General features: G+C 41.6%; 1 protein-coding gene across 2 annotated transcripts in view; it reads right to left on the reverse strand.

The window, feature by feature from the left end:
• The window catches only part of vldlr (very low density lipoprotein receptor), a 41304-nt gene extending 14963 nt beyond the window's left edge, over positions 1 to 26341 (reverse strand). The window contains exons 1-9 of one of the 2 annotated variants that reach the window (XM_084035712.1): positions 25878 to 26341; positions 18703 to 18822; positions 15654 to 15776; positions 9502 to 9624; positions 6589 to 6797; positions 4061 to 4223; positions 3533 to 3655; positions 2631 to 2753; positions 1401 to 1520 (exon numbers count right to left, since the gene is read on the reverse strand). In XM_084035712.1, the coding sequence (XP_083891838.1) occupies positions 1401 to 1520; positions 2631 to 2753; positions 3533 to 3655; positions 4061 to 4223; positions 6589 to 6797; positions 9502 to 9624; positions 15654 to 15776; positions 18703 to 18822; positions 25878 to 25950 (1177 nt within the window). In that variant the 5' untranslated portion in view covers positions 25951 to 26341. The remainder of the gene's footprint in view (positions 1 to 1400; positions 1521 to 2630; positions 2754 to 3532; positions 3656 to 4060; positions 4224 to 6588; positions 6798 to 9501; positions 9625 to 15653; positions 15777 to 18702; positions 18823 to 25877) is intronic. The other variant, XM_084035713.1, reaches the window with a different exon arrangement.
• Positions 26342 to 27688: the final 1347 nt, after the last annotated feature.

A 27688-nucleotide genomic window follows, 5' to 3' on the forward strand; every position in this document is an offset into this window, starting at 1 on the left:
ATTGCACGCAACATAAAATCCCTGCAGCTCCGAGCTTTACGACTTAGCCCTTGGCTAACGATGTGTGGGGGACAGGTTATGTGTCTGATCTGACAAAGGGCAATAAACAAGCGTTGCCTGAAAGTCAATTTACGCTTGCTGCATTAATTCCTGGAGCATGTTATCAGTCTCTTACAGAACATCTGTCCAAACGCATCTCACTGCTGGAGTGACCTCAGGAGGTCATGGGTGGTTAATTAAGTCATCTTGTAAAAAGGTCTTTCTGTGAGGGCTGTGAAGTCCAAACTTGGGCTAGAGAACATCAGATTTACTATTTTCACTAGATGGGGGTGTAGAAGTCAATCTGTGAGACGGGTCTCTAAGGACGTTGATTCAAAGCTACCCTGTCGTGATGAAAGGCCCATTCTTTGACACAGGAATGTCTCTGCAGTATCTTATCCATGTGGTTGTTAATTATTAAGGTTTTAAACGAGCAGGGATGTCCTGGCCTTGCTACAGCTATTACTCCTACTGCTAAAGTAAACTACTCATGAAGTGGACACCTGTCAATGTGTCAATACATGGATACAACTATGGTGAAGATCTCCCAAGTCCATTGTGAACCAACGTGAGTTTGGGATAGACAAATTAAAAAATTATACCTATATGTTTTAGCAACAAGCTGCTCTCAACAGCATTACATGTAAATATGCAGATGTTTCAGTGGTTATTTTATACCTGAGCTACCAGTGGGATTACACACATTTCCCAATATCCAAAGCAGAGATTGGCTCAAGAGCAAAACTCGGCCGGATCAGCACCTGCTGAACATTACCGAGAGGATTTGTACTTAAAAAATTACATTACACTGTCAATTACATGACACGCAACTGAGGCCAGAATGTACAATAAAAATGTTTAAAAAAATCAGTAGTCAAGGCACAACACCAACCGTCTCACCCAGTCTGTTGGATTAAGGATTTCTGAGACAAAGAAAACATCTTCAGGCTCAGATTCTCTCCAGTGTTGAGGTTTTCTTTTTCCAACCATAAAGAACAATAACCTGACAAGACATTGTGATTTTGGATTCATTCTGAGCACTTGAGATGTTTAAAGAGCTGACAGTTCTGTCTGATCCACTTTCCATACAACCGAGGTTTATGGCTGCCAAGAAACAGAAGCACGTCAGTGAACAACAATGGGGTGATTTTTACTGGGGGGGTATGTGGTAATGTTGAAACGTCGCTGACTAGGGACATACCAAATGCTTTTGTCGTATTTCTTATACGATAAATGAACAAAATTTAAATTTGAATATATTTTATATATTTTTCTTTCTTTGCTCTTTTTTCTTTTTAAAATAAAAACGGTAAATACCGACAATTATGAATTGAACCCAATGCAAAGGAAAGATGGCCTACCTCCGCAGGTCTTGTGGTCAATGAGCTGAAGTCCAGGTGTGCAGTCACACTCAAAGCCAATCACCATGTCTTTGCAGATGTGAGAGCAGCCACCGTTGTTCAGGAGACACTCGTTTAGATCTGAAAGCACACAAAACTGGGATTTGTTGTAGCTGTGAGAGTTATCATGCAAGCAAAACACACAAACCGTAGATACAATCCTTAATACGAAAAAACATGTTGCACTTGTTTCATAAAGGCATTTTGACAGTTCACATGTGACAGAGATCAGAGTCTGGACTCAAACTGAGGATTTTGTAATGTTATTTTGTGTGGCTGATTGAGTCGGTCTAAAAGACTAAAAAAAAAGTCCCTTCTTTCAATTCAATAAAAGCAGGCAATGCACCAATATTATTCAGTTCATCACCAGCTGTACAACATTACATAAAAAAAAAGCTTCAGCTTTTTGGCATATCATGGAAATGATCAATTTAATGGATCAAGCTTTTTCACTGAACTGTGGTACAATTCAGACTCAGGCATTCAGTGTCTCTGATTGTGGAAAGCATAATTTGGCCGAGTTCTTTGATCCATGAAAGAGAATTATTTAGAAGTACTGTTTGTTCTCCTGAAACGCAGGACTCTTTAAAGCTGCACGAGGTGGAATTTCAAATGAAAATCCACATTATCAGTAGAAATCAATATGCAAAAAAAGAGGAATGCCATGTAGTTTTATTGTGTTTGCCCAAATTAAACTCTTCTTTCAGGTACGGACACTTCCCTGCCCATGACAACAGACAAGTGAACTAACGAAAAAGCAATCTATCTGCTGAACAGTGTGACCCGTCCTCCTCCTTTTCTTCACTTTGGTGCATCACGCCAATGTACAGAATCAGCATTCTGGGAACTCCAGCTAGTTCAAACCGTTTCATGTTGCTGACATTTAGAGCCGGTCGCTCGGGAAGCACGACAAGACATGCAGATTACAAAACACTGGGATGCTCACAGCTCGAAACTAAAAGATCATTTCTATTTACACAGATTCTACTGCAAACGTGAAAGAATTTACAAAAATACAACACGATCAAATCTAAATTTGTTCTGCAACTCAGTTGGGATCAGTTGATCAAATATCAGATTTTGGAATGACTTTTTTCAAGGACCAGACCTTGAAAATAAATCATCATGGACCCGTGTTAAAATGTTTCCGGCTTTAGATAAACATTAGATATTTGACAAAGTTTAACTCACTGCATTCCTTGATGGGTTCGTCGCTCCAGTCAGGACAGTCTCTGGCCTTGTTGCACACTTTGCTCATCTCGATGCACTCCCCGCTGCGACACTTGAACTTCTCTGGTCCGTTACACTGAGTCACTGTGGAGAGATGCAAAGAGTTCTGTGTTCAGAGGAATAACTGCTCATATGAGACAGTTTAAATACAACACCTTCCTAGGATACAGGCCAGCTTCTCCATTAGGTGCTTTCCTGCGTTTTACAGGGCCAGACTAGCGGTTTCAAGTCTTCATGCTAAGCTAGTCATCACTGTAAATAAGACAAAAGACATGAGTGCAGTACTGATCTTATCTCACCTCAAATTATTTGCTTTTTTGAAATTAACAATCAAGTCTATTTCTTTAAGGTTGACATGTTTACTAAAGCTTCAAACTTTACAACTTCATATACACTTCAGCATGCCAGAGACTGATTCCAGGCTTGAACGTGTGAGATAATCGGATATTGTGTATAGCCTTGCAGGTAAGAAAAACATGACGTTTGAGCGTCACCAAGAAAACCAGTTGAAGATCTTCTGTTCTCACAATGGCAGTAGCTGTGAACAGTGATGATCCTCTCAGCAGTCTAAATCCACAACAAACGTGTCACTCCTCCGAACAAGAACAAACAAACCCTTTTTTTTGGTACATTTTCTTCTAGATGAGCACACAAATACAACACAGCAGTGGATTGTTGAAAAAGAAAAAAAAGCCTGTCAGACATCACATCACTCAGAGCAAAGAGACAATCCGAACACAATGTATTCACCAAAACAGAGTGAGCCGAAAGTAAAATTCTTCTGATTCACCTGACAATGCCCAAAGGGTACATAAATAAATACAAAAGTAATTTGCAAATCTGCAAACACACGGAGCACGTACTGTTTTTGCAGTTGACCTCATCTGATCCATCAGAGCAGTCTCTGTGGCCGTTACACTGTCTGCTGCCCACGATGCACTTCCCATCGTCACATTTGAACTGGTCCGGTCCACAAGTGCGTGCAGCTGCCAGGGACACACAGACAAAGTTACACGTGAACGAAGGCTGAAACAATGATTTTGTTCATTCAAATCACACATCAAACAACCATTTTAATGGCGGATCAATAACTTAAGTCCTTTATCAAATAATGTGCATGGTTTGGGAATATCCAAACACAGTAAAGTTGATTGTGAATGATATAAAATGTAATCCGCGTCAACTTTTATTTATGTATTTTTTTTTATTTCAGGCCAATGTCACATCCCAAAACTCCCAATTGCATGTCTATTACTGACTGTTGGCAATCTTAAGCATTATCACTAAAAGGAAGATCAACAAATACTAAGTTTAAAACCACCAATCAATCTGCCGAGGTAACAGATGAATGCGATTAATGATTAATGTGATGACAGCTGGTCTGTACGTACGGCAGTTGGCTTCGTCGCTGCCGTCCTTGCAGTCAGAGTCTCCATCACACCTCCACTTCTTGTGTATACACTCTCCTGAGCGGCACTGCATCTCACTGGACGAACACTTGGCTGGCGGCGTCGGGTGACGGCCGCAACGAGACGGAGACTCATCGGACTGGTCCTGGGGGGGACAGACACGAGAATTTGATTAGACTGAAAAACTAAGTTTAGCACTCTAAACTTACAAATAGCATCAGATCGCAAAACAGCACATCTTAAAGTTAATATAATCATGTTAACCCCATGATTTCCTAATGTTTATAAAAGGGAAGTACCGGGTTAAATGTGTCCTAATGGACAAAAAGTATGAGATCAGCAGGTTGATCTTTTTCTTCAATAATAAAACAATATATCAGATTCAGAGCATTAATGCAGCAGCAAACTACTATTTGCTATATAAAGACAGTGGAGTAATGTCTACCTGTACAGTGAATGAAGACACTCCCTCTTTGTTGTAATCTGAGTTTCTCTCCGATTTGTTGGCATGCCTGGTATGTCAACCATCACATATTAAGCACATTAAAACTACACACTACACAGATATCGGCCACCAAAGGCAAGCGCCGGCTTCATTCACAGAACTTACAGGTGACACGGGGGGACAGCTTTAAGTACTCAGATCTCACAGATGAGTTCCACTCTAACCAGAATCAAAACTTGGCAGTGGATGGAATGGGATTAAGAGGAGCAGTGGGAAGAGTTTCTCACACTTTCATCATCTCAGTAAGTCACCGACTCATGTGGGAGCAGATTAACGCGTGATGAAGTGATTGCGTTTGTAGCGCCATGACTGTCAACACTAGAAGCAGGACTGGCTGGGTGAGACGGAGCATAAGAACGTACAACAATGACCGCGAGTTAAATACTGGTGGGTGTGAGCCTCAGTTTGTTGGTTTCATTTTCCTGAAAGCATGTCACAGTGCTAACCACACAGCCAATTAACAGGTAACAGACTAATTACAGACTACTCTGTTGTGTGAGGAAACGTGTAGGGTGTGTGTGTGTGTGAGTGTGTGTGTGTGTGTGTGTGTGTGTGTCAGGTCTATAACCACAGGGTGGTGTGAATACTAAACTTGCAGAACCGGTTTGTGTGCCCAAGGATGATATACTGGACAGTTCAATAGAGTGAGGCAAAATCTAAAATAAAAAAATAATAAATAAAAAGGTGTGTGTGTGTGTGTGTGTGTGTATGTGTGGGGGGGGCTCTATTGCTCTATTTGACTTTTACTCTGTACTGCTTTGCATTTGAATGTACTTGGATTTAAAATGATTTCAAATCTTGAAAATGAACAGACTGGAATTTCTGCCTTTGCCAACCTGTCCAGCTGCATCGTCATACTTGGCATATGAATTCTTGTGTTATGACTAAAAAGGTGTTTTGTGAGGGCACAGTGAACTTTGACCACCTAATTCTAATAAAGTCATCCTTGTGTCCAAGTGAAGAAATCCCCTCCAGGGTTTCCTGAGATATCGTGTTTATGAGAATAGCCATAATGCCTCTGGTCACTACTGAAGCTGCTACAAGAGGCGTAAAAATAAAAAAAAATAAAAATAAAAATGATAACCACCTGCTTGTGCTTTCTCTGAGAGAACGAAAACACAGGTGGATGCTGAGCCTTGTGCAAAGTAAGGAGGGGGAGGATGAGGGCAGAGTTTATTGTAAACTCCAACAACAACAACTTCTCTAACCAGAGGCGAGATCTGACATTTCAGAGAGCGTTTCTATGGGGAGGACAATAGACAGAGCGAGAGGCTGTCTCTCACACACACGCACGCACGCACGCACGCACGCACGCACGCACGCACGCACGCGCACGCACACGCACACACGCACACACGCACACACGCACACACGCACGCACGCTTGGTAAAACTGAGGTCACCAGAGATGAGGGTGGAACTGCTTCCCCTGATCCACACACCTTGCCAGTGGGTGAAAACTGTGCCAGATACACTTGCGCTCCTCTTCTGCCAACCTACTCAGCCCAGATTCAAATTCAGAGAGAAGAAACATGAATTACATGTTTGCTCTACTTCCTGAGACCGCAAATTGAGCCAAAACATTGACTGCACCTTCGGCAAAACTATCCAAATGACAAGTATATGCTCTTGCAGAAGTCTTTCGAGACTGGGCTCGAGACAAGAGGGGACAGAGCTTTTGCCTCCCAAGGCCCTGGAAAGTCCTGCAGGGAGAATTTAGGCTGGCTGAGCCAAACATCCGATCCTACATGTTCTTGTCACGCTCCTCTAGTGTATTCAGTGGTTTTTGTCAACCATCCAATCAGGCTTCTCAGAATTTTGCTGTCCAAATCTGATGCAATAATAATTGCATGACTGAAATAAAAAGGGGCACGGCTCCGATTCATGGATCATTAGCCAGGCCAAGTAAAAATGAGTCAGTCTGTAATTTCTTAATAAGCATTTCCACAACTGGTAATTTGTTTTTCAGAATGTGTGTGTGTTCATTTTATTGTGCATCCTCTTACCTGGCAGTCCACGTCGTCATCACACACCCAGCTGGCCGGGATGCACGATGAGTTTCCACACTGGAACTCACTGGGTCCACATGACGACGGCGCACACTCCACCTCATCAGAGCCGTCGCCACAGTCGTCCTCGCCGTTGCACACAAAGTTACGGGAGATGCAGCGGCCACTTGCACACGTGAACTCATTTGGAGCACAGGTGATGTTACCTGGAGGGAGTTAAGGCAGACTATTTACAACAAGCACAAGGTCACAAGCCATTTTACAAGATAATTATAGTCCGATTGCTTATGTGCCCATCAGCAAATTCCTAAGACAATCCCAAAATGTGTCTATACCATGAAGAATTTGTGTTTGTGACCCAAGACTGCTATCGCTGTGTGACCGAGTATATCAACAGTCTTTCTGGGTGGTCATTTACATTTTTGTTGCATGAAGTCAAACGAGCATCCATGCATCTTCACTTTGCAGTAGAATTATACTGAAGCCCAGTGATGCGGTCATAGGAAAACTGCAAGTCAGTTTGTCAAATTCAGGGCTCCAACTTTACAACTGGTAGCACTGGTGCCGCTTTCTCAACTGGTCATACCAACTCATGATTTGGTCGAACCCTTTATTAGGATTACCTACTGTACATATTTGACGCTACATTCCAGGGAAACATTGTACTTTACTTAACTATATTTACTTATAAGTACATGGAATGCAATGTACTGTTATAGTAAATTAAACCACCCATCCTAGAGTGATATTAGCTCAATATGCCCATTTGGGTGCAGTCTGGAGCCCTGAAATGTGTATCTCCCCGGTCAAACAGAAGTGCTGTTACTGCAGAAACGTTAACAGCTCTGCGGTGAAGGGGTAGGTTGCAGAAAGTCAAGTAAAAATCACAGCACATTACAGTTGGAACACTAACTACATAGTTGCAAACGGCCCAGGAAGCCATGTCAGCACAACAACAGTGTCAGAAGCTTCATGTTATGTGTTTGCATGGATGAGCAGCAGCACACAAGCCTGAGCTTACCATGCATGATTTATGCATGATTCAAAGTCACGCAAAACTTCAGTTGAACGGTGAAGTCGTGGAAACTTGTTTAACATTTGGCATCTGATGAATGAATTTGGTTTTGGCAGGTGACCTGAAAACACGACCTGCCTGAATAGTGCCAACTGTAATCGTTATCTATTGTTGCAATGAAGGGAAATCAAATGCTACAGCATACAATGACATTGAGACAATATTGTGGAAAACCCCCTTGCCCAAAGCAGATCTATGAATGGGCCAAACCGCAAAACAAACCCATGGATGATAAGGCCTGCCCCGCAAGGGGATTGTGGCTGGATGACATCCATTTCCAAAAAAAGAGACTTAATATAAACAAAGTTGACAACATGTGTCCTCATTCTAAGCAGCTGATTAGCATCTTCAGCCAAAGAAGACCAGACAAACTAGTAGTATATTCTGCTTCAGTATTGAAATATACATATCAATGATGCACAAATGCGATATACAGCACTGGCATCAGTCCTGACATAGCTCCTTGTACTCAACATTGACGTGTTATAACGGCATTCATTGATGGGATCATCAGACATGTAAACCGTAGAAACCCAATATTAATCATTACTCATTAACTAAGTATTCATATGGTCATGTTAAAATTCTACATAAAACTAATTTTGCCTTCATTTAAAATGCATATTTCTGATCTGGCAGGCGGAGCTGGAAAAGCGGTTCTGGGGAGAGGGGCCTCTGGACTGCCTTGCTTAGAAAATGAATGGAGACAATTTAGCAGCATGCTACAGGCAGCTTTAGCGTTTTCTGTCCGATCCAATTATTTTAGTTTATAGTTATCTAGGCAGCGCTCCATGCTTTGCACAACAGGCTGTTAGTGTGTTTATGCTGCACAGTGTTAAGGATAAACAGCTAGAGGATGAGAAAGTAATTGATGCACATATCCATGAAAGTGTTTCACTGCTCGAGTACCAAACAGCTGTTACTCTTAAGTAGTACTTTGATCACTTCTGGAAAAAAAATGTATCATTGTACTCCAAGCCACAACAAGCCTCGTGTTTGTGCAAAAAGGTTTCAGTCACTGGACAATATGAATCAGACAGAAGGGTATTGAGCACAGCTGCAGCTCAGAAGGATTTAATCTGAAATGTATTTTGTGAATCAGGTGCTACAGGGGCGTCCGTTTCAGTATTCAAGGCCAGATGATGGATCTGCTGCAAAAGTGCAGAAAGTCCAATTTCAAAAATCTATAATTATGTGGCATTCATTCACTTGAATTTGCAGGACAGCATTTTTTTTTTGCAGCTCTCAGTATCCCATAATCCATAGTGCTAATAGGCAGGCTAATTGTGTACAGCCGCTCCTTGTCAACTCAAGGTCAGAAAGTGTCTTGTGGCCACATCGTAGGTCAGGCCTTTGCCTTCAAGTGTTCATCAATCAAAAGAGCATGACGTGATCTGGACAAATCAAGAAGCCACAGCAGGATGTAGATGATGGCGGCCAGGTTGTCCTCGTTAATCACAGGGCATTCTGGGTAAATCACAGCTAGATGGATATGCATTGCGAGTGACAACCCCTACTTGAACATGGGTAATCACAAGCTTCCCCACTGCATTTGCCATTTTGTCATCTGACTGCAATGACCTGGTAATAAACTTTGAAGCCTTAAGAACATTCAGGTCATCACAGTTTAAAGTTAGACCATTAGGGTAGAAGGTTCAGCTCGGCCTCCCAGTCCTCTGAAAAACACGTTTATGGACCGTGGATCCAACACATGGTCAGCCAAGCAGGAAAGACATGCTGCCTGTCATTCCATCATGTTAAATGATTGCTCTAAATGCTCTGGCACACTTCTGGACAAATATCCCTCCCATGATAACGTGCGCTTGTCCACCTACCACAGTTGACCTCGTCCTCTCCGTTGTCACAGTCCTTCTCTCCGTCACATTTCCAGAAGATGGGGATACACTGGGTGGAGCCCGCTCCACAGCTAAACTCATTCACACGACACGTCCTCATGTCTGCGTGGACAAAAGCACAAAAGGAATTATTTTGATACAGAACAAAAAACGGATATACATTTAAGAATTGCTGCTTAAGAAACCCTAGAGGTGATCTGTGATGCTAATGCAAAAGTATGAAAATAAAGTGAAGCAAAACGTTCAAGCTTTATCATGCGTACAACCATTAGTATATCAAGAAAACAGTGTAAGTGAATTTCAACCCATTTGACCTGATCTTTTTTGTCAATTAAAAAACAAAATTACAAAAATAATTATGTCCAGATAAGACATATCAGTCTTTAATATCAGTCACCAGTAGGTCAAACTCAAGAGCGTCTTGCATCATTAGCAACCACATTTTATCTCAGCATACATATTCATCCCACCATGCTTGCTTCCATAACATTTCAGCTTCTAGGCCTGGTTTGCCTCTTATCCCTGCGATCTTCCACTGTGACAGGAGATAAGCAGTGCGGCACTGAAATGAAAAAAAAAACCCTGAACGTACTGTGATAAGAGCTGCTCGGTGAAGCAGTAGATTAAGGTGGATTGAAAAGCAGCTCCTGCAGCTGCGTGAATTATTGACTACAAGGATGTAGTTTTGTTAACAATATGCTGCCAGATTTCTGGAGCCCGGTTGGTCCGTTACTTGAACTCAAATCGATGTCTAACGATGCATTGTGCTTTCTCTAGAGTCTTATGTAGTGATATTCTCCAAACATGCTGCTTGATGATGTCACGGTCCCGTATTGTAGTGGTTTGCCGATTCAATTAAATGGTTGGGCATCATTTGAAAATATTCACTATGGTCCCAATGTGATACACAAGTTTCAGTACCGACACTTTTTTAAAAAACTTTTTAAAAACACCTTAGCTCAAAGAATAAAACCTTTTTCCCCCCCCATCCAATTATAAAGCAAGGAATTAGTCCGTATATGCATGTAGGTGTACATGTCCTTTGCATACCTTGAGAACTAGTCATCTGATCGACAACACTGTGGGTGCATTTCTGGGGACCCGAGGACATGCAGTGTTTAAGTTGGTGCAATGTGGATATGCTAAAAATGAATAAACAAGCGATGGTGCTGTGTGGAGCAGCGGGGGCAGGGCTTCAGGGTTCTGCAGACTGAGTCCAGTATGTTGTCTGCAGGCTGCAACTCATTGGTATATCCAGCAGCAAATGTCCACTGTAGTCAACTTTACAACCAAACTCCTCTTCACTTCCCTGAAGTCAACAAGCATGAGGTTTTCAACAACACGGCATTTATGGGAGGCAATCAATTGGCCCGCCCCGAAGCACACTGATCGCTCAATGAATAAATGTTAATGAAAAAAACAAAACAAATGCAGCCGGTAAAGTTCGCTCATCTATTTCATACATAAATAATAAGCCAAATAAGCCAAACATTCAACTTTTGATACTTAGTCAATACTTGATGCCTTGGACACATTTGGGTTGATATTTTAGTTCAGTCCCACAAAAGTAGACAATGATAAAGGTTTTCACCAGATGGCAACAGTGTAAGCCTGTGTAAACAAAACAGAGATCAGCTTTAGTTAATGGAGAACTGAAATCCTGCTTGTTTTTTTTAAATCAATGAACAAGTGAACAGAAGCTGTAGATCACTTCCTTAATTCAACACTGATGCAAGAAAACCGACGTCAGCACGAACACAGTACGAGTCTCTCACACAGAAACTGCCGGGAGAAGGTTGTGCGCATGTACACACAGTTTAGATTCCATTCCCAGGTGCCAAGTCATGTGTAACAGCTGGTCAAACAGTACAATGACATAACTGCTACGGTGTGGCATGGCTGAACTGCACGTACATCGCTGCAGCTATGAATGGAAGTTAACAACACCTCTTAAAATACACACACACACACACACCACAAGGACAGACTGGAATGCTGTTGAAGTCCTTCAGTTGACCGACACACTTCCAAGTGAAAGAGGAAACAAGTGCACGGTTGTACCATTTAATCCACAGGAGCACAGAACCATGTCAGAAAGGTAAGGCGTCTAAAGAGGGAAAGATCAAATCGCAGAACAGCACTTTCACTTATTCTCTGAAGCTCTCAACTCCACATACTTAACCAAATACACATGTAAAAAGGGAAAAATGTAAACTAAGGGAAAGTTGGAAGAAGAGATTCTCTATTAGAAGGTCATAATTACCTGAAAAACGGCAGATTTTAACACTTATTACCCAAATGGTTCTAAGCAGGTGGAGTCTTGTGTGACAAAGGGTGGACCATAAATAGGACAGAGTGATCAACTCAAAATATTTAACAGGCTCAAAAAACAAGATTCAATTCAAATGAAGATGACAGAAGACAGGGGGGGCACAGTAGAGGTTTTTAAGGACCTCTTTAAAAAGGTTCAAGAAGGTTTGTAGCCGATGCAAGATCATGTGGGATATTAACTTAATATTAGAACAGAAATAGTGTTGCTTATCCAGCAGCAGCTACTTATTTTGCACTACACCTACTTTATTTTTGTCTAACACTAAGAACCGGGAAGGTCTTGGCAAAACACCACAGCCAACGGATTCGTATAACTCTGCTGCTTAAATGACTCCCCAAACTGTACCGCTCCCATTTTGGCAGAAAGCACCACAGATCCCAGTCCAAGAATGCAGGAGGGATTAGCCCCGACTCCAAGAAGGGTTGTTTTTCTCTCTGCCAGGAGGTAAAACATTTTTGCATTGTTTTCAAGTTGGTGAACTCAACCTGCTGTGTTGACACACTGCAGCAAAAGCCTGTTTTTTAAAAAGGAGGACTGCTCTGCAAAAACAAGTCTGGTTAAGTCGGGCTCTACTTCATATTCCTTCTCTGCCCAAGAATTTGTTTTGTATTATTTTTGCATTTCTTATTCTTCCTTTCCTCCATTCCTAACCAAAAACTTGGATTAGATTTCACAGAAATTTCCCCACAAATAGTACCCGGTACTTTTTAATGGTACCAAACAAGCTGAACCGATACCAAAAGGTGGAGGAATTAAAATGCTGCAGACCACCGATTGGTCAGAGAAAATAGTCATTAATGCGGTAACCAACCCTTTAAAATGGCAGCCCACAAATCGGCACCGTACACTAAAACATACAATTGACTAAGTGCAGTCATTACTCCATTTGGGTGCTAATGGGGGGCGACCGTTTAAAACAACAACAGTGTAGATGTGGCACTAGCTAAAGATGCACCGGTACAAGTTCGGGTCCGACACTTGACTCCTACTAATGAGTAATAACCGCATACAATACTACTACTACTACAGCAACTTGACCAACAGTCAGTTAGCCTAATAAGCAGCCCAGCTGCAACAATAATCCTGTGTAAAAACAGGGTGAATCCAAAACGGCTAATCTCCAGTTCACCCGTCCAGGAGAGTTAGCAGCTACAATGTTGGTTGCATTGTTGTAGACCCTTTCATTTCCAACACGTTCCATCGGTTTAGCTGCAAGGTTGTCAGCTGTGTGTAAGCCTGGTATTCTCTAGCAGGGTCCCCCCTCCCACGACACCACGTTAGCGGGTGTCAGGTCGAGAGAGAGCGTGGGTGACGTTACAGTAACATAGCTGTAGACGTAGCAGTGTGTACAGTGCATACCTAGATAAAGTATCAGTGTTTTTCTTCATTGAAAGGCACTGAAGGCTTTTTCTCTAAAGCTCCTACCAATAGAGTGTTGAGCCCAAGCATGCAGTTGAATGAGGAACGATTCACCAGTCGATCTCCTTGTGTGTGTGTGTGTGTCAATGTGCTAACCCTTACTTTTTAAAAAGGTGGTGGCACTGAAGCTATTCAATACAGTTATGAGTAATGTTTTCTTTAATTATCCTCCCGATGCATCTTTCGGTAGAGAGGTTAAGGTTAGTAAGATGACTTTTCTTTGATCATTCAAGCATTTATTTTGTTTCAAATTGCATCACATTCAGATGTATGATGAACTGGCATACCGTAGAGGTTAAGAACATGATTAAGAATACTTATTACTGAAATTGATTTAATAAACCCCTGCTGACAGTTTGTCTTTTCTACTGCTAAGATAAGTATATTAAAAAGAAACACGTCATCAACCCTCCATGAGGAGGAAGCTTTCTTTGTCCTCCACTGATACGGTTTCATCCTGGTACTTGGCCATCTTGGGAATAGAAGAGTTGGAAATAGACCTGAGGTTCAGTATTAAAAGGAACCATGGATGAAAGACACTAAATTCTGTGAATATAAAGCTAACATGTGTTTGATACCTTCATCTTTCCTCTGATGTTTATCTGTGCCTGAGGAGAAGCAGTCCATTTGTGTTCAGATCACAGATAGGCTTTCCATCAGCTCTCGATTCTTTGATTCCTAGAAGCACCTCAGCAAACCCTCACACGACAACTATACCATTTAAAGCTCAGCAGCTCTTCGTAGTTACATTTAAACAACTTATTTATTTGACAGGGCAGCTCACGGGGATGTCCTCACCCCTGCCGGCACCGCTTTCGAGTGTCTCACTGAATTTCTGCAACAGTGAGATACAGCTAGAAACAGCAGGAAGTCTCTACTATGCACTCGGATGGCCAGAAAACTCTGCAGCTGGTGGCCAAGACAACTCCAAGAGTAATTAACCATATACAAAAATGTATTCCCGTTTCTCCCCATTCATTTAAAGTAACTTTTTTTTGCCTGCCTGGACATGTGCTCTTCACTGCAGTTACAGAGACTGAGGTATGGAGGGCGATCCATCATCTGACCTCCAGGGGACACGTGTATAAGCCCTAATTACTTAAATGATGCTCTGCCTTGTTGTTAATCTACTTGTATGCGTTCTGCTGCCCTGCAAACCTCTGAATGAATCTATTCAAGTATCTGACCTTTGCACGCAGTCACTTGAGCTCGGAGTGAGTGTTGCGTCTACAAAATTGAAAGTCTTTAATCACATTCCCGGGCAACTGATTTTTAGAGGTCAATTACATGCCCCACATTTGACACAATCGAAGATAAGGGCACTTTTTAAATCATATTAAGGATGATATTGAAGATCTCCTACATCTTATCGTCACAATTCCAAATCCAGCTGACTAAACAATTACTGTACATATCGTATTCCTCTATGGCATAGAGCATCATTGTTGTCCAAAAAATAAATAAATCACACTAAAAAAAAATTTGAAATACATTGTTGCACAAGGTAATGGAGGGTACACCATTTTGACTATCAAATCCCACAAATGATGTGTAAAATTGTCTTAAATGCACCATTTACTCAAGACAAATTAATTTAATATAGGAACAAACAACTATTTGCTATGTAAAGATGTAGTGTTTTAATGTCTACCCGACTATGAAAGAAAGAAGTCGCTCTCCCTCTGTGTGTGTTGTTATCCAAGCTTCTCTGTGCTTAATTGTCATATTCTAGTCGTTGATAACGCCATTATAACGTAGCACCCACCCTCCATTTCCCCTTCAGGTAAACCCTGTCAACACTGTTGTCTTTTGCGCTGTCAGCACCATTACTTGTGAGTTACAGGCTCAGCCATGGCCATGTTGAGAACCGTTGACATAATAGATATGCTCCCAACCTCATATGTAGCTTTAAAATAAGCAATAAGAAACACTGCTTGCTGCTGACGACATTTGTACCATTTCCCAACCCAAAAAGGATATGCTAATTTTTATATTCCAGAAATCCAGAAGAATTTTTAGCATAATAGTTCAAGGCTGAAACTTATAAAAAAGGAAAATAAGAATTTGATTAATAAAAACAGTCCCTCTTTGACAGTGGAGTCTCTCCCAACCTCATAAACGGTAATAAAGTATCCCATCGCATCCGTATTATTGCAGAACAATAACGGAACTTCAACCACGATTAAGTATAGGTAAAAAAAAAAAAAGTCCTGAAATTACCAAGCAAGTCTCTTCTAAAAAGTGGATTTACATCACTGCATCTAGAGAAGCAGTGATGTAAATTTGATAATTGGAAAAATACTCAAGCAATGGTGTATATCTGGAGTCTGATGTGGAAAACAGCATGTGTGTGTTTAGTCAAAGGAAACCATCTACTCACGGCAGATTTCTACGCTCTCGTCGGACCCGTCCTCGCAGTCTGGCTCCCCATCACAGTGCCATCGCTTCGGGACACATTGGCCGTTGCGACACACAAAGTCCACCTCCATACAAGTCTTTCTAACTGGAGTGGGAGAGAAAAAGATGGATTCATTATACAGAGAAGAGGAGACAGAGACTGGCTTCATTTTCTTTAATGAAACACCCATTTCTTTAATAGAAACACATGAATAATGGGAAGAGAAGGGGGAACGAAGGCATACTCGCCACACCTCATGAATATGAATTTCAGTACACCAGACCGGAGCCTTTTATCAGGCGAAAAGGTCACGTTTGTAATTTGTTGCCTTCTGATAAGCAAAGCCCAAACTCCTCATATACATTCAAAACCATCCTCTGGAGTTGTGACTGGTGCATTAATTTCCCATCAAACAAAAAAAAGGGGAAGATAATGTAAAACGCATAAAAGGAAAAAAAAAAGAGTGCAATTACAAGTGGAAAAAAATGGAGGTAGATGATATTTCATATGTATCCACACCCCTTTCCTAGCCATCAGCTGGTGACCCATCGGGGGCTGCCAAACCCAAGATTGGGAACCTCTGCCCTAATAACACCGTTCACATAACTGTACTTAAGTGGCTTAGCTGCTGAGCTGGAGAGATGAATTATACGCACATTACAAAAAAGGTCCAAGGCTATCAGTACAGCATCATTCAGAAAGAAGAGCGCATAAAGCCGGGGCATTTCTCCACAGTTTATTCAAGAACACCATTTCAATCCTTCTTGATCTTCGTCAGGTTGGAATATGTTAGACTGAAAACATGCCCGTATTTATAGATAATGCCCCAGCAAACGAGCTCCATGGCAGGTGTGGCTCATCAAAAACACCAGCATGATAAAATGATCACAAACAGTTACTCAATTAACTACTGAGCTGCCCACTAGCTTCCTGTCTGAGATTTACATTTGATTTGTTCAGCCAACTTGCAAAATTAACTACAGGTGAGTAAATGGCTCTTTAAAATGAACGGCCTCCTAAACCTGCCACCTCCTGCAGCTTATTAAAACATGGTTAATTATGCAAGTTCTAATTATGAGAGGCTCTTTCAAATTTGAATTTTAATCTTCAAATCACAATGTGTATAAAACAATCAGTCCCATCTCCAGGTGAGCTTGGCCTTGTGCAAATGACGAAGACTTTAAAATATAGTCCAATGGAAAACTTATAAAACGTATAAAATATTCCTGATCGTCGGGAAGATCGACTTTGATGGATTGCAAAGTAGTCCAACATGACACAAACACTCCACGTCCATGCAGGGGATGGAGGACACCCTTTCCTCAGTCTCTGACCAGAATACAAACCCAAGAAACGACCAAATCTAATTTGAGATAAGACAGCAGCAAGTCGCAGCGGGCCTCATTATCAACCGTCTTTCATGAATTAATTTCTCATCTTTCACACGTCTCAGTTCCGTCTGGGTTAAAAGTCAAAGCGTCTGATTTTCCGCCGAGTGAATAAAAGAGTCAAACGCGGCTGTGAGAGAGTGTAAAGGAGTGAAACAGATTAAGTCCGTCAACACAAAAGCCACTGATCAGCTCCCGTTCTGATTGGTTGTTCGTGTAAACTCAAACATCCTCCATGTTTACCTCATGCATTGATACATTTAGGATAGTGCATCATTCCCACAGCACTATTTACTCAAAATGGGTATAAATCACTCCCATTTACACCAGGCTTTTATTTTGAAAATTCTGCTAGAAGTGTTGAAAAGTGGATTATACTGAATTTAGTATGTCAGCCATTCCATCTTTTACCAAATGCAATTAATGTGCTGTCATAAACGCTGTATATATTTCTATCCGAGGGGCTCTTCTGATCATCAGGATTTCCCCCTCATAGTGCGATCAGCTGTTTTTCCTCCCTTGCTTTCCTCCTTTTCCCCTTGCTTATGTCACTTGTTCTTTCCTCCCTCCTCGTCTCATCTGACCCAGATAGATGAGGGACATAAGATAGAGAAAGATCTGAAATGTATTGGACACATACACGCACACCCCCTGCTCTGTCGAATCCATATTTAGCTCTGCTCCGCTACCTTCACATCACCAGGTCATTCTGTCCCAAGGGATGCTGGGAAGTCTCCCGATGGGGCCAAGCTAACATGGTGGATTCTGAATGTCAGGTGACATCTATGGATCTAAATGTGAAGGAGTGAGAACATGTGCCATCTATTATTTATATAGATGGCTGGGGCCAGTTCCGTTGCCAAGATGCACACGTATACTTCCTATGATGTCGGCTGTAAAAGGGCTCTAAAACAACTGTATGCATCATAAAAGCAGGGAACGCCATCGGTGCAGCAGACTAAAGTATGATATAAAAAGTTAATCCGGCATACTGTGAGTATGCTCTAAGTAAGAAACCATTACTAACTTCATTTACATTTTATTTCACTCATTTTATTTCACTCTTTCAGTATTTGCACTCAGGAAACAAAGCTCAGTTGTAACCAAGATGGATTGTCATCAATCTGCCCACTCCATCAAAAGTCACATTAACCGTTGAGATACATTTCCAGCCCACATGTGGCACAACAGCAATTGAAATTGTTAATGACACAGAAGGAATAGTGTCAATTAAAATGTGTGCAACTGTAATAGTTATAAGTCCATTAGGTCCAATATGCAAGAAGAAGATGCATTTATGATGAAAGTTAAAGGATACGTCTTTAAAAAAAAAAAGAAAAGAAATTACCAACAATATGTAATTCCCTCTCTCAACACTTGGACTTCACCGGCCCGTGGTTCTTACTATACGCAAATCTTCAAAACCCGTTTCATTTTTAGGCATTGTTATTGTATTGTACTTTTTGAGTCAAACAGGAGTAAATAGTGCATTTGATGGAGACTTTTTGTGTTCCAGCAATTATTCACAGACTTTAGACTTTAAGACGGTGCTTATAGGATTGTCTCAAATTAAAAGACAGTGTGCGTGTCCATGGTAGTGAAGGAATACGACAGATGTGTGAGCGGAGCGTCAAGCGTCTCACCACAGGAGCTTTCGTCACTGCCATCGGTGCAGTCCTCGTCTCCGTCACACTGCCAGACGGAGGGGATGCAGCGACCATTTCCACACTGAAACTGGCTGGCTTCACATTCCGTCTTTGTACCTACAGAGGAAGACACACACACACACACACACACGGCATGAGCAAAACTGCAGTGATTATAGTCCCAAATGTGTTCATAATCATCATTTACCAGTCATTTCATTTACTTTGATTTTTGTTGAGTCTTAAAACGATTCCCAGCTGTGCCGTACTTTACAAACACATTTTTCAAACGTAACTAGCTGGCACTTGGAGCAGATCTCAGCCACCACTGAGCCTGTGTCACGTTTTCACAACAGCACCTCCGTTAACCTCCGCCATACTATTAAAGGAATGGTGTGAAATAACTTCCACCCAGCTCCACTTGTGTAGATGACACCAGAGAACAGCCAGTATGAGGTCCGATTTGCACAACAAACTGGAGAGGAAAAAACGTTCTTGAATAATATATTTTGGTGGAGAACTAAAGCAGAGTGTCCTCAAAATCTACAGATTGCTTCTGACGACAGTTGAACAGATGTTCCCCTGTAGACATTTTCAACACACCGAGCTGTAGTTCTCCACTAAAACATTTATGTCACTTCATCTTCAGCTGCATTTGCAAACACAGGGAAGTGAGTTCAGACATCAGCAGTGTACTCATATCCGAGTCCCCTCATTTACATATAGGTGAAGAAATACATAAATTAAGACAAAAAATGAAGGGAAATGAATAGAAAAATAAGTAAATATGAAATAAATGAAAAATAATGATGAAAAAAAGTTTGATTTATGCTTCAACGTCTGGGCATCTTGCCCAGTTAGAAATGTCTCTATGTGGAACAGTTCAAACAAACCAGCTTAAACAACAACAAGCTAAAAAGTGGTTAGTCTAAGATCATTCACTTCATTGGTCAGTACAAGAGTAAAGGTTAAAGAATCGAGCAGGGGGAAAGAATACGCAGCTACGATATAAGTCACGGCGTCAAAGCAGCATCATTAGCTGAGGTCAAGGTGTTCCAATTGTAACTTTTTCCTCAACAGGGGAGTTGGCTTTTGTAGTGCAATGTGCAGTCCTCAAGTAACACTGTCTGACCTCGACGACGGCAGAGTCTGGACCGTCTGTCCAGGTGGGTAAATAGAGCACACGGTGATGACAGAAGCCCAGGAGAGGTCGCAGATGCATCGCTGCACCAATAAAGAGCTCATCCACTTTACATAAAAATCACATCACAAGTTTGCCTGTGAAAACGTTTAGAGTGCTTTTAAGGAGACAATTAAACTGCATTTAGCCACTGAAACGCCACGATGAAGGAAACCGTTTTAAGTGGGTCAGCGGCTTCTTAAGGGAGAGAAACATTCCCTTTTGATCTGATTTGAACCTGAGCAGCCCTTAACTCAACAAGCAACACACAACTCAAGGCCTGCATGAATTAAAATGGTACCCAAGTTATAAAATCTATGGTTCTCTACAGATGTAGCCTCAGGAGCCTCCAGTCAAATAACTGACCCCCAACAATGCTAGTCCACCATCGTCACAGCACAGGAGGAGATAAATATACAGCCTGCAGACTCTCATTCAACTACGACTACACCAGCTGTACAGCCATGTTCGCCAATAGAGTACGCCGACCTTTAATCCATCCACATCACCATTTCATATCACAATCAAGGCATAATGGATCACAGCACCTGCATTTTAAATCTCAACAAAATGAGCCCATCAACCCATCAAACAAAAAAACACGGACGTCATACAGGCAGATAACGGGGAGAGGGACACAACACGGAGCTCGGGAAAACCTCCCTCAGTGAGAAAGTTCATACTGCATACAACGGAGCTGCAGCTCAAGATTACAGACCGCCTAGCCAACTGGGACTGCAACAAATGCCGGATTTCATTATTCCGACAAATACTAGAAGATAAGAAGAGTTTATAACAAATTCCTGGAGCACAGAGTGCCATCTTCCAATTGCTAATTAAATTTCTTTTTCAGAACAAAAAGTTGAGAAGCCTAAAGAAAGAAAAAAAGGCTACAAATCCTCACTGGATTTAATAAGATAGTTGATCATCAGAAAGTTAACGGTTTATAAAATAATGCTGAACCGCAATACTCTTGGCAATTTAAACAAAATTGCTCAGATATGAGGCTTTGCAACACACAACAAGAGGGTTTGGAAATAACTGCAACAATACGAGCCTCCATGGTTTCCATGAAACCAAGCGGCCATTACCAAAGACCATAACGCTGGGGCAAAGATGGCTACACAGGGAATTACAGGACTAAACGAGCTTAAATACAGAGTCAAAGAGGGTGTGAAAGAGGATGTTCTCATTTCTTCCTCATTTTTCTTCAGTATAATGAATGCAATGTCTTGTAGAGTGTGTGGTTGTGGTTTGTTCCTTGAAATCTGAGAGGAAAACAACCAGTAAAACCAGCCTCTTAGCACAGCCTGTGTATGACAAAGCCAATAATATTAAAAACACTGAGTAAGTAACAGTCTATTGATAAGATTATCCTCTTTAGGAAATATGCCAACAAATACAGATTCCTCCACCTATACGATCCCAGCCTTCCCTATTTACATCATAAATTAGTTGGAAACAAATGTTATCATGACCAAGATATTTCCTGGGGAAAGGAGGATATAGTTAAGGGAAAACATGACACTTCCTCCGTTTCTCTCTTCGTTTGAAGACCAGGAAAAACAAAAAAAGACAACACTCATTAAGTAAAGTGCTTTGAGAGCTTTGATCGGTGGAAGATCAATCAGACTCATCAGACTGAACTGAAACATTTTCAATACTCGGTGCCTGCCTTCTCGCCTGCTCTTTAATTCGGTCTTAGAGCGACAAAGCTGGCAGCCAAGCCTCCATGGCCAGCTCACCATCTGCAGCAGTAGTTTCGCTGTCTCCACCCACCCACGATATTCAATGTATAATGCTCTAAAAGCAGCAAACTTTACCACATGGGACCACTGTGACCCCGGAGCTACGTGTGTTTTCTCTAACATCCGTCTGATGCAAGCGGAGATCGTTGAGTGGAGAAGAAAAAGTGGAAGAAAGCCTCTATGAGCCGACTACCTCAGTGAATCAAGGTAATTACATAATCACAGCAATTGCACAGCAGTAGTCTCCTCCTTAGTGATGACACAGAGCTGAAAGTTACCGTGGTTCAAGGTAGAATGTGAACGGTTACCATGAGGAATATAATTATAGCAAGGTACACCTCATCATGCATGATACATCCGGCTGGCATCGCATGTGAAATCCAACGTTGGACTATAAATTAAAAAGGTACCAACTCCATTAACTACTTGCATAAATAAATCTAGTTTACATAATTAACCAGCAGTCCACAGGATTAATCAACAATGAAAAATGTTCGAGTCTTTTTTAAGACTTTGTCAACCAATGACTTGCAACCAACCATTGCACAACTTCTAGCTTTTTCCCCTTCTGACACATTCACACTTCAAAATTCATGTGGTATTCATCCGTGAAGGTTAGCTTGCTGAACAAAATGTGACAGCTTATTTCCTGCAACAATCAAAAAGGGGAAAAAAAATCCCATTTAGTAGGAACCAGTGATTCTAACAAAAATAAAATGGAACAAAAATACAAAAAGAAATACGACACTCATGCAGCACTGTTCTACAAATTACATATCAAGTCACTTAATAACCAAATTATCCATTCAGATTGGCGTGACCTTTCACAGTCTACTTCTACAACACTTAGTCCAGTTGTGTTGCAAAAGCACAAACTAAAACATTAGAAAACTCAGAAATAAACACCAGTCATAGTCATGAGCCTGACGCTCACTGCTGACGTACATATAATGCTGACGGAGTAATAATGACCATGTGCCCAGTGACCGCTTAGTTCTGTGTTGATCATAACACTTGCTTCTTTATGTAATTCACAAGGACAGCATTTTGAGTTGGGCTAATACGAAACAGTTCTGGGAACAAGCTATACTTTAATAAATGAATATAAGATATATTTAACGAGATGTTTTTCTTTAACTAAAGCGGCACGTCAACACTTGAAACGTACCAAAACAACGCGAAGAAATCCGGCATTCAATGCAAGCTTTCAATACAAGTACTTTCAATTGTTCATTTTGAAAATCTGTGTATCAAAATGTTTGCTAAAGTTACATTATAGAGTTAAGTTTCAACAGATTCAGGACAGTTCAGCATTACCCGACGATGTCGATGCAACAGAGAGCACTTAGCAGCTTCGCTAATCTCCTGTTCTGAAAGTAAAGTTAATGTGAAATGAAGTAAACTGGGTGTCTCATGAAAAGCCACTGTAACAAAGAACCCAAGAAGCAGAAAATGATATACTGCATTTTGTTTCTTTGAAAAAAAACCCCCAGTATTCTCTGGGGTTACCAGTCTAGTGTCTCTACCGAAACCCATCGACTTGCTGTCTGGAAAACTGCACACCCTGCACTTCAATCCAATCGGCACAATAACAGACTTCAATATTAACCTGACGGAGGCTATATAAACCTGTACAAGAGTATTCTCCTTTTCCCTGCAGTGTCAGACTCAATTGTAGCTGAACTCCAAACTGTACACTGCTCCCACATAATGCAGACTGAGGAAGCTTTCACCACATTGTCTTGCTGAGGCATGATAAATATCACTACTGCTATGCCTTCAAAATCCTTCTTTTGTGCGTCTTTCTTGTTGTCGTTTTACATAAATTACTGCAGGATTAATTCATGACGACTATAAATACATAACTTTGGAATTTGAAGTGCTAGAGGAAGCAACATGTCTCCTGTGGCTGCAGAGCACCATTTGGGAAGTTTGATTCTCCCCGACAGTGACCCTACTGCTATGCATGCAAATGCGTTGATCAAAAGGTCTATATTCACTTCAAGTGCCAATTATCTCGTTGCTGCTGTTAACTGAAGGTGAGATTTAAATCAGATTATTCCACATGATAATTATTCCCCTGCCACTACTCCTGTGGGTTTGAAACCATGGACTCAAACAGGCGTGAAGCTGCAACGAACCGTCTACCTCCCAAAATAGTAGATCATTGTGCGCTACATAAGTGCTGTCACACTGGAGGTCATGGTAATGCAATTTTCCCCAGTAACAGAAATGGTTGCAGTGTACTCCTCCTCCTCCTCCTCCTCCTCCTCCTCCTCCTCCTCCTCCTCCTCCTCCTCCTGTCCACCACTCCGCCCACTTCAAGAACCAAGCACACCCCCCACATAGCCCCCTCCCTCATATAGCAGAGGATCTGGGTCTAGCATGGTATCACAGTAACAGTGGAGGAAAAATACATCCATTTTAATCAGGCCAGCGTTGTTGCTGCTGCTGCTGCTGCTGCTCTCGCCACCTAATTTGCGTTACGTCTTATTCAAATAGGCTCACTCGATCTCAATCTGTGCGTGCCTGCATGTGTGTTTGTGTGTCTGGAGCTGAGAATGAGGAGGAGGAGGTGGCTGTATGCTATGGGGAGTGTGTGCACATTACAAGTGCCATAGTTTTGAGTCCTTGTTTCCTCCGAAGGCTATTTTCCAAGGTAGGTAGGCATTCAAGAGACTGAAATAACAGCTCTGCTGCATAATTTAGCCTGCCTGCAAACTACTGCTGAAATGATTAGTAAGTGCATTAATAAAACCTAAGTTATGTATGTATTCCATGTACCATGGGGCCAGAAAGGAAACCTCCACAATGTCAGTGATAGGCCTGGACCAGGACGGTCATACTTGTGCTGCAACTCAAACAGTGAGTCACTTAACAGCCTATACAATTAGTTATAGTAATAACTCAAATCGAAAAACCCATAATAGAGGGGGAAATTAGGTGAGTGCATAGTAAGCAAAAATCATGATTTAACTAAACTAAGAAAAGGCCTGTTCAATTTACAGAGATCAACTTTTCCTCTAATCAATAAATAGTCCTGGGTCTTGGCTAGTGGGCAAAAATGACATGATATTCAATATTTAATACAAGGCAAGTAAAGTTTAAGCATGGAAATTAGTGCTGAAACGATTAGTCAATGAATTGCTTAGTTGACACAATTTTAATGAATAACTTTGTAATGAATGATGAAGCTAAAACGTCAAACATTTGCTGCTTCCAGGTTCTCAAATGTAGAGGTCAGAAATTCAATATAAAAATTAAATAAAAAAATGATATAAATGATAAAATTAATTATATAAAACAAAGTCAGCGAATCATTTTATAGATTGGAACTCATTTTCTTCTATATAAATCGATTCACTTCATAACACAAATCAATATATGGACTACTTAATCAATTTACTGTTGCCATTCATAAGGAAATTATCAATAATTGCACAACTGGATGGAAACTGCTCTACGATTACCACCAGTTGGTAATTATTTAATTAGGCCGTCATTGGGATCACCTGTGTCCGGTAATTGGCCTCGGTGCCCTCAGATGCTTCTACGCTACCGGGACTGCGGTGATCCATCCTACCCCTGTGGTTTAATCGCTCTATGTAACCCCCTTTCCTCCTCCTCCTCCCTGCCATTCCTCTCCCTCTGTCGGCTTCCACTACAGGAATAAATAAATGAATTAGGGGGGATAAAAAGGCAGTAGAGATCCCACAGTGGACGTGAATGAGAAATCAGGACACGCACAGACGCCAACACAGTACAAGAAGCACGGCTATATTCGTAAGGGCTGCGTATCGGGGGGGTGATACTAATCAACCGCAGGGCTATCATGAGTAGCGACAGCTGGCAACACAAACCACTCGGGCCTCTCCATCCCCCCCTTTTCATTTCATTTCCAGACACATTTGAGCAAAAAAAAAAATTAAAAATGAAGCGAAATGAATCGCTAGTTTAAAGACGAACACGTTCATATTAAATACATCTTAAGCTCACACAAAAGCAAAATGTGTCACATTTGGCACCCCGAAAAACGTCATTGGTAGTTTATTTACAAAGAAGAAAGCCAAGGTTCGACTAACCTTAGGTGTAGCTAAAGCACGGTCATTCCTTCAAGGAGCAGCCAAGACAGGTGTACAGCTCGACACGGTTAGCTAAACCTCACAGGACACACTGCGCGTTTCCCAGCGCCTCAAACACGCGCACATACGCGAACAAACACGCGGACACACACAAAGACTTACCGTGGACGTTAATGCAGAGCTGGAGACATATTAGCATCGGGAGCAGAAGGATCCCCTGTGTGGACGTGACCATCTCTCGCAGCGTAACGTACGGTTGCTAGCTGAGCGCTCGCGGGCTGCCTCTCTGCTCTGCCTGCCTGCCTGCCTGCCTTTCTTGCTGGCTCGCGCTGGCCTGCTCTCGTCTTTGATTCCGTCGGTGCACGCGCACACCACACATGCAGACAACAGACACGCAGAACAGAACAGAACAGCCGCTCCTGCAGACCCAACGGACCGACCGATCAGCAGCACGCGCCGCACAGCACTGTGTGTGTCCGAAGAGAAGCGGTGAGAGTTAAACGGAAGCGGCCGCCGCGCAGACCACGCGCCTTTTGATCTCGTTCTACAACCACGCGCCGCGGGGGGCGTTCGGATTCCCGTTCACTCCCCTCGAGCTGAAATCCATTAGTTGGCAGTACGTTAACGAGCGGCCCGGTCACCGGTGTCAGCGCTGCTGTACGGAGCCCGCCACAGCTGAGGGAGATTTCTTTTTCTTCTCCGTCAGTAGGCGACGTCTTGGAGCATTGTTAACCCTTCACTATCCGCATGAAATAACCAAATTAAATAATAATAATAATAATAATAATAATAATAATAATAATAATAATAATAATAATATATATAGGTACATAATGACATTGTTTGGCAATTATATCTGTTTATAATATATATCCGCAAAGTTGCAATCACTTTGTTGATTGGCTCAAATCAGTTAACTTTCTCCACACAACAACAATAGTGTCATTGCATACCAAACCTCTACTTATTTTCTTTTTTTTTAGGCTTCTCTGACGTCAGATTTGTGTTAAACATAAATAAACATACTGGGTTTTCCTCATCAGGTATGATGTGTTTGATCCAGATAAGGAAATAAAAAGCACAATTACATGATCTGATATGTCAAAATTAAAGAAGATCAATTGTGTTATCATTTTGGCAACAAACAGTTCCAAAAGCACAGTGTTATAATAATTTTGTATAACCTCTTAAAGTTGTCTTAGTTCAGGTTACAGCTTTATGTGTTGAACTGTTTATTACTTTAGTCTCCCCATGGCTGACCTAAATGTTATCAGAGGCCTGGTAGTCATGATGTCTGGTTCTACATGAAGATTAACTGTCAGTGACGCGTTATCTCCTGTGCCTTTAAAAGGTCACAACAGTGATTGGAGCACTTCCTCTGTAGCATCCTCACACGTTGTTGCATTGTAACTGCTCCTCTTGATCAAGATTAAAGTCAGACATCGACTTTACTTATGTCTCCGATCTCCTCCTTGGGTGAATTTATTCGTTTACGGACAAATTCTTTTAACACACAGTGTCTTTAGTTTTGGTTTTATTGCTGATCATTTTGTAAGACCAGATGTCTCATTTATCAAACAGCGAATACCAAATCTTGGCCCCAAATTCAGCTCTTACAGTTTCTTCCCTCCGCCTGATGCCATTACTCCCCTTTTTGATCACCAGGCCTTTGGAGTTTCCGGGCTGCATGCTGCCAGGTTTCATATGCTCCCATCAATCCTTATCACAGGGTTAGCCTCATCTTCAGCGGTGGCTGATGGCTGTTGATACACCCCAAGGCTCATTCTGTCCCAGATTTTTACATTCCCTGAAAAAAAAGCACACAAACCACTGTACAATTCTGTGTGAGGAAGTGTCTCCTTCACTCTCTGACTATCAGCATCTCTTTTTGGCAATCACCTCCGAACACACATTAACACACATACCGGTTGCAGATCTAAGGGTTGAAAGTTCTGTCTCTTTTGTGGAAAACC

This window comes from Eutrigla gurnardus, assembly GCF_963514095.1.
Source record: "Eutrigla gurnardus genome assembly, chromosome: 19".
Lineage (NCBI taxonomy): Eukaryota > Metazoa > Chordata > Actinopteri > Perciformes > Triglidae > Eutrigla > Eutrigla gurnardus.